Raw genomic sequence first — 8,421 nt, 5'->3', positions numbered from 1 at the left:
TAACACCCATCATAGGAAGGATATGAAGCTCGCAACACCTAGTCAATCCGCCAGGTAGGACGCCCGTGCGTTGCTACGGGTAGAAGACGAAAAATGCCACAAACACGTTACAACAAGCACTAAAGTCTCTCTTCCTGCATCGCACCTTTTCACCACTGTGATTCCCAAACATTTGTCCAAATTCAAATGGGCATAGAACATAAGTACAAATGTTTGGAAGCTAAAAGTATACTACATAATTTTTCACTTATAACACCTTTGTCCCTATTTTTAACATGACTCGCTACTGCAGCATAAACTAATTCATTCTTGAAATATTCAGAAGAAAACATATTGACCAAGCAAAAATCACTTTAGCACAAGAACCTTGTGACAACTATAGAAAAAAGATTGAGATGGTTACTCTCATAGAAGACACCTTCGAATATAATTTTAGGAAATAACTTTGTACAATATTGGCCTACACCGAAAGAAAAAAGCTCATACATGCAGTATCATGAAGGAAACGATTCCTCGTTATCTCAGTTCCAAATGGAAACTAGTGTCAATTCACTAAGATTTAAATGAATGAGAACCGTTAAATCCATGTCTATCTCCATTTTTAGCGAGTTAAATAGCGGGCTCACGGGTATCTACACAGCAGAAATATAGAATATGAGTTTCGGTTCACTTTATGTGACTATTATAGAAAAGGAACAACCAGAAGAAAAAGCAAACAAACATGAGAAAGCACATGCAAGTAAATAAGCCTTTATTTTTTCTGATGAACATATGAAACATCATAGTAACTAAACATAGTAACAAACCCATTCGAAGGTAACCATATTAGTGCCCATAGTGCATAGTTATTTGATCCATATTTGTTGTCACGGGCGACAAGTACATAAAAATTAATGAATGGTCAAAGGATAGTTAGTTCTACTTCACAAATTGCGACCATGATACATTACAAGTTTCATAGATTTTTGGTTTAAAGAATGTTCAGCTAAGAAGAAAATGAATAAAATATCAACATCTTAATCTCTACTATTAAAGCGCAGTTGGTACGTTAAATGGTACCCACGTATCCACCACTCGCGTGATCTCCCCACATCATCATTTTTTTCAACCGAACCCATTTCCCGATGCAAGGAAAAAAGCCCTAGAAAACCGACCACCCTTTTCCTTCTCCCTGGTACGACCCCCACACGCATGATTGCTCCTATGACGCCGATTTTGACCATGCCTCCCATGTGATGTTGCCTTGTCCCGCTCCCTCTGCCATCCAGACGTACTCCCTTGTCGCCTCTCCACTTCAAGGTGTGTGCTCTGAAACCGTCGCCTCCTTTCTTCAGCCCGTGGCATCTATTCTCCACTGGATCATCTCAGTTTTTCGTCCTTCACCGAGTCCAGCGGCGACAACCAAAGAACCAAGTCCCCATCCATTTTGTGAGGGCATGCAATTAAAGAAGGGGATGTGTGGCCCATGAGGTTGCTACCATCAGCCGCTGCTGAAATCTAATGAAAAAGTGCCTATGGTACAGTTCATTTCCACTCTCAGTTGATAGAAATAATCAAATTTCAAGCATACAAATTCAAACTGAAAAAGTCTATTATGAGCACCAGAAAGATAGAAATGATCCATTTATTTCAATGCATACTACTACACCTTGGTGCTTAAAGACAAAACTTAGTTGCAAACAGTGCATTACCTAGGAACAACATTTGGTGTACTGAGCATAACAATTCAAAATTATTCTATGGCTATGAAGTGCCTAAATCTAAGATTGCAACATGAAAGCAAGCACTCAACAAGTACTGATCAAATTGACAAATTATATGGTTCATTCGTCCATAGTGAACACAGAATTAAAAGAGCTGCCAGAACTCATGGTGGCACATTCTATAGAAGCATCATTCTTCTGTAAGTATAGTGTTCTCAAGAAAGCATGGTGTAGCCAAGAGATCAAGGCGTTATACAAGCATTATTTCATAGCACAATCTAGGGGGGGGGGGGGAATCCTTCGTTCTGGAAGAACGGCAACCCAAGATGTACCGACGACAAGATCCACAGTTGCTTTGCATTACTCCAAATCAAGAGTTGCGATAGCAACCTGTTAATCTAACATACCTTTAGATAGAAGCTCAACGACAATTTCCTTCTGAACCCATATTGAGAAAAATAAGCCAGATTTGAATTTTAATATCTTTTCCAGCATTTATTTTCAACTGCACAAGCAAAATAAAACATGAATTTCACACCGCAGAAACTACTAAATATGAAATTATAGAATTTTAGCATTTGAATATGAGAGAACTGTAAAGCATTGTACATGATAGTAATCATGTTTCAGAGAACTTTGTCAGTGGTAGTGACATGCCACCGACACCAAATGCCGTTTATAATGTACTACATAATGATCTTTTTTTAGTTTATCCATAATGATCTACAACCATTCCTTGAGCTTCACATGGTACCTGGTCCTGATACCAACATCAAAACAATGCAGAGTATTGCTATGTTTTAAAGTGTGCTTGTCTTAGCAAGGCGTGCCTCGGTTTTTGATTGCACCATGGTAAACCTCCCACTCTCTATATCTCTCTCTAAACATCTTCGCCTCCATCATCGCCCTCGCTCCCCTCACTATGTCTCTATGCACTGCCACTCCCCTACTACCCAGTGTTGGTCCCCGTTAAACTGTTTAACCATTCGTGAATTAAACACTATGCCTTGAAAAAGACTTTCCCTTTATAATGAAACATGCCTACTTCTTTTCCTAAATATCATTCATCAATTTAATTTTGTGAGGTTTCTCTACTACTTAAGTAGTGCATTGTATCAACATAAACTTCAAGTGAGTACTATAATTAAGTGAGGTAGCTACATGCTTGTATTTCACCTAAAAATGATTAAAAGAAGTACTATTTCGCTCTAAGGTGGCATACAAACAACAATAACTCAGTGGACTTTCTGTACAATTTAGAAGAAAGCGCCTAGTATATCACCCCACTCGACCCTGCTTGTGGAAAGAGAAACCAGACGTGTCAATATGATGTTGGACTATCATTGCTTATAAAACTGAGTTCTCTTCTCTCTAGTAATTTCTTCCTGGAAAGATGATAAAGTACTCATGTCTGCTAAAATACAAACATGTGGATCAATAGATAATAAAGTGACAACGAAAGTTATATGAAACTCACAAAAGAGATGTTAACCACAGAACCTTTACTGGATGGTTGGTGCACGGGGCAGCACAACAGAACTGGGAAGTGAGCTGGGAGCGGACGGACGATCTGGCTCTTCATTGCGTCATGCTACAGTCCTCTCGTCCAAGTCATCCGACAACGCTCATGTCCTCATCAGTCATCTCGTCCAAATCATCCTACAATGCTCATGTAAAATGTTTTCATAAATAAGCACATGTTCTTGCAGGACAAGAGATTTAATTGATAGCTAACAAAAGTACCCGATGCTTGCAATTAGCCTGGTGTAGCAGGTCCGGCTCCTCATTGATGGCCATCAAGATGCGCTTTGTGTTGGTATATGGTCTCCTCCAGCCTCTCCAACCTCTGTATCATGATGCATCGTTGTTCAGTTCACAGTAAACGAATTTGTTTAGGTTAGCAACAATGGAAAACATACGTTGGTGTGTGGCCAAGCATGGATGGAGTTATCGTACACACCTTTCATAATGTTCTTCTGCGGCTCAATGTTCGCCGTGCATCTTATGTCCACCACCACACACCTGTCCTCGTTCGGTCCAAGCAGGTCATTTTGCTAGGTTCAGAAGGAGTGAAAACAAGATATGGCTTAATTGCTACGTTCAGAAGGAATAACAAGAAGTCGGATTGAGTTTCCAGTAAAAGGCACCTTAATTGCACGGTGTGGCACAATCCGCTTTTTTAGTATTTTTCCATTTTAAGAAAAGCTTATTTGAAAATAACAAGAAGTTGCATTGAGTTTCCAGTAAAAGGCACCTTAATTGCACGGTGTGGCACAATTTGCTTTTTAGTATTTTCCATTTTAAGAAAAGCTTATTTGAAAATAACATACATCTGGTACTTAGATGGCACTACTTCACTGCAAGTCTGCAATATACAATATGCACAAGACAGAAATTCCTTGAAATGCTTTGTACACTTACTAATTATGATCAACATCAGCTATGAAGTTCATTGGAAAATGTACTCTTGTTAAATCTGGAACTAAGTTATGTGTATGCATTTAACAACATAAACTTAAGGGCATAAATTAAGAAAAAGGAAAAAACTTAAAATTTAACCACCTTGGCTGATCCATAATAACATATACATAGCAGTTGCCAGCCAACTCTTGTTGATCCTACTTACCACATGAACTTGTTCACAGTTGAGTAAGAGTACTGAATTTAATAATATCAAGTAATGTGGTATAGGGAAAGGGGATGCTTAGAGCCTGAATAATGACTGACAAAAATAGAGATATCTCCAACTCCTTCATGTTGGCACCCACCCCACTTCAGCTCAGCCTTGACCTCCTCGTAATTGATCTGCCTGCCAAGTTCTCTGCAATCACCTGCAGGAACATAGCCACGCAATGTGTACATTCACTTCCAACTCAGGCTCACATGGATATTGGTGAGGTAATGAAATAGATGATGCCAACGAAATCAGTTTATCTCCCGGAAATCATCAGGGACGAACACCTGATTTCGAAATCCCTAGGACCCAAAGAATGAAAACAACAACGCACTCGGACTGGCCGGTGGCGGTGGATCCTGCATCCTCATTAGCACGGCCACGCTCAGGTCCTCATCTGCCGAGGAGGCACTTTTATACCACATCAGCACGAAGCAAAACAGTGGCGCCAGCATGACTACCTCCACCTGACATCAACAGATGTACAAACAGATTATTTGAACTGAAGTCTTTGTACTCTGCAAAGTGTGACATAGCTTATAATTCAGATGAATTTAATCCTACAGATATGCATATCACAACAATGAATAATCTTTTCCATGCATCCATGGATAACTCAAGCTTGCCAATATCTGGTTATTGATCAAGAGTGAAGGGACAACTCCAATCTACAATAAACCTGATTAGGCTGCTGACATGAATGGAGCAATTTGCAGTGATCTGGTTGCATCACTGGGCCGCCGACGGGCGTCAATAAGGATTCGACGCCGTCGGGCCGCCGACGTTGAGATAGAAGACGGAGGTTCTGCTTCAGACTATTGGAGCAGCAAAATTGTCCGAATCAATAGAGAAACTGAAGATATTGCAGCAAAATTGTCAAAATTATATTAGCCACTAAAACTCCCAGGTCCTGCAGCAGCAAGATAGCAGAAACAGATGGGCCGGGAACATAACATAATTTGCTCTTCCAATATGTATTCTGAACTGTTCTAAAAAGTACATAATTAATCCAATGTATTTTGTTTGTGCATCAACATTTGACGCGCCCAACTCGCTGTATATGTCATTTACCGGATGTTTAAATTATAGTTTGTATCTTTGTTCTGACGCTATACTTGAAATCTTTGTGTTTTCAAGAAATAATCTATTACACTTCTACAAAGGAATGAAAATGTACAATTCTGTTTGCGGACATGCTTCTTCTACACATATTTAACGATTGCATTTACTATTATTTTAGAAGATAACACCGACCAAATATCTGAGAATGCATTAGTACATACATGATAATTAAAATGTAAATAGTCAGACCAAAACATCAGATCAAAGGAGATTATATTCACATAAACTTGACTGAAATTAAATTGGAAAAAGCCATGTAGTACAAGATGACAGCAACAACAGACATGTAGTGCTAGCTTCCAAGGATTCATTTCAGTATAGGAAGAATTAAGGGGGAGTTTTGTTCAAAATAACAATCAAGGAGCGGCCATTACATACTGATGGACGCATACAAATGGACAACCAAGGAGCGGCCATATACTGCAAGTGCCATTCACATCTAGACGCATACAGACTGAATACAAACTGAACCAAAGAACCAAACCAAGATGTTTATCCATATGTATGTATGTAACAGATGCTAGTGCCATCTAGATTTGGGGGTAGAGAGAGGGTAAGCTCACCACGTCCATGTTTCAAGTGTCGTGTATAGGAGGAGGCGAATCCACGAGCGTGAGGATGAGCTGGACAACATCGGATGGGTGGACGGGATTTGGGGACGGGGGTGCCTGAGCTGTACCGGTGCGCTTCCTTGGAGGTAGAGGACGAGAAGGAGCACCGGTGTTCGCCGCCGCCATCGTCGACTGGGACAAGGTTGTCGCGCCCGCGCTCATTCCGAACAGCCGCTGCAAGGCGCGCCGCGTCTGCACATCCTACGGGAGGAGGGCCTCCGTGCGGCCCTGTTCTGGAGCACCATCCAGCAGGTGCTGATGGGGATCCGGAGAGATAGAAGACGAAGCAGCGGCGGCGATCCTTGGTGGAAAAGGGGGAAAGCAGAGGTCGGGATTGACGCACACGGTCCTTCAAACAAGGCAAGGCCGGCAGGGTCTCCTCCAATCAGGGCAATGCGACCAAGCCCTTGGGGATCCGTGGCGGTGGCGGCGACATCCCTAGGGATTCGCGGCGGCGGCGAGCGGCGTCTCTGGTGATTCGCGACGGCGGTGGCGTGCGGCGTCCCTGGGGATTCGCGGCGGCGGTGGCGTGCGGTGTCCCCGGGGATTCACAGCGGCGGTGGCGGTGGTGTGCGGCGACCTGTGTAGGGATCGTGGAGGGGCGTGCAGGGATGAATAAAAACCCGACGAAAAAAACCGACCAAACTGCGAGGTGGGATCAAGGACGAAAAAACCCGTCTCTGTTAGGGAGGATCAGTACTAGCTGACATGTTTCTGTCCAAGAGCAGCCTACAGGCAACGGTGGCGGGAGTCCAACGCAATGCACTGGTGGCAACCACTGTATGGTATGTGTGGTGGGAGCATCGCCGCTACACCCACCAGGAGTTTCTACAGGACCCGTCCAGATCGGCGCAGGCTATTGTGGCTCTAGCTAAAAATTTCACGAGAGCTAGAAATAAGAACACAAAGATCAGGAGGCACGGCTGGGAGAGGCCACCTGAGGGAATTATAAAATTGAACGTCGACGCGGGATTTGAGATGGACAACGGCTCTGGGAGTACAGGAGCTATCCTGCAAGATGACGTGGGAAATTTTATAGCTGCTTTGTGCGGGGACATTCCTTTTATGGAGGATGCGGCAACGGCAGAAGCAAGGGCTCTGAGAAATGGGTTGTTACTTGCTAATGATATGGGTTGCAACAAACTTTATGTCGAAGCGGACTTCATGGAGGTGATTGATATTATGCAGAACGGCAGGAACTTCCTCGGACATGCGGCGGCAATCTATGAAGAATGTACTTTCTTAGCTCATAATTTTAGTTTTATTATTTTTAATCACTGTCCTAGAGAAGCCAATATGGCGGCCGATGTGTTGGCTAGGAATTCAGAGTCCTCTCGAACTATTGTTTGGAAGTCGGAGCCTCCGGGTTTTCTAGTGGACGTCCTATCAAACGATGTATCCTTATTTTCACATGAAATATAAACCGCCATGATGGCTTCTTCCCTCAAAAAAAATTGAAGACCAAACTCGTAACTCAAATATTCGCCTCTGTGATAGTATCATAGAAACTTTATTTTCTTATTACGATGATTTTTCCACTTCACTCTGAAATTCTTTGAACTTTTCAAATGTTTCAGACTTATATTTCTTTAAGTAGATATACCCATATCTGATCAAATCATCTGTGAAGGTCAGAAAATAACGATATCCGCTGCGAGCCTCAACACTCATCGAACCTCATACATCGGTATGTATTATATCCAATAAGTCAGTTGCTCGCTCCATTGTTCTGCAGAATGGAGTCTTAGTCATCTTTGCCCATGAGGCATGGTTCGCAAGCATCAACTGATTCATAATCAAGTGATTCCAAAAGCCCATCAGCATGGATTTTCTTCATGCGCTTTACACCAATATGACCTAAACGGCAGTGCCACAAATAAGTTGCACTATCATTATTAACTTTGCATATTTTGGCTTCAATATTATGAATATGTGTATCACTACGATCGAGATTCAACAAACCATTTTCACTGGGTGTATAACCATAGAAAGTTTAATTCATGTAAACAGAATAACAATTATTCTTAACTTAAACGAATAACCGTATTGCAATAAACATGATCAAATCATATTCATGCTCAACACAAACACCAAATAACACTTAGTTAGGTTCAACACTAACCCCGAAAGTATAGGGAGTGTGCGATGATTGTCATATCATTCTTGGAACTACTTCCAACATACATTGTCACTTCACCCTTAACTAGTCTCTGTTCATTCTGCAACTCTTGTTTCAAGTTACTACTCTTAGCAACTGAACTAGTATCAAATACCGAGGGGTTGCTATAAACACTAGTAAAGTACACATCAA

General features: G+C 41.8%; 1 protein-coding gene across 12 annotated transcripts; it reads right to left on the bottom strand.

The window, feature by feature from the left end:
- Nucleotides 1–412: 412 nt before the first annotated feature.
- Nucleotides 413–6,723, bottom strand: LOC119329959. 12 transcript variants are annotated; one of them, XM_037603067.1, is made up of 9 exons: nt 6,063–6,723; nt 5,057–5,192; nt 4,712–4,844; nt 4,431–4,534; nt 3,664–3,757; nt 3,447–3,549; nt 3,204–3,362; nt 2,111–2,208; nt 413–632 (listed from the first exon to the last, which is right to left on the bottom strand). In XM_037603067.1, the coding sequence occupies exons 1-6, from the start codon at nt 6,131–6,133 to the stop codon at nt 3,500–3,502; spliced, it is 588 nt and encodes a 195-aa protein (XP_037458964.1). In that variant the 5' UTR covers nt 6,134–6,723; the 3' UTR covers nt 413–632; nt 2,111–2,208; nt 3,204–3,362; nt 3,447–3,499. The 12 variants fall into 12 exon arrangements, 5 of the variants coding, with proteins under 5 accessions (XP_037458964.1, XP_037458962.1, XP_037458960.1 ...); XM_037603065.1 differs by having other exon boundaries at nt 414–632; nt 3,181–3,362; XM_037603063.1 differs by lacking the exon at nt 413–632 and adding an exon at nt 810–1,512 and having other exon boundaries at nt 3,181–3,362.
- Between the last annotated feature and the right edge of the window lie 1,698 nt (nt 6,724–8,421).

Source organism: Triticum dicoccoides, chromosome 7A (assembly GCF_002162155.2).
Source record: "Triticum dicoccoides isolate Atlit2015 ecotype Zavitan chromosome 7A, WEW_v2.0, whole genome shotgun sequence".
NCBI lineage: Eukaryota > Viridiplantae > Streptophyta > Magnoliopsida > Poales > Poaceae > Triticum > Triticum dicoccoides.
Note: the sequence above shows the minus strand (reverse complement) of the source record. Positions and strands in the feature narration are given on the sequence as shown.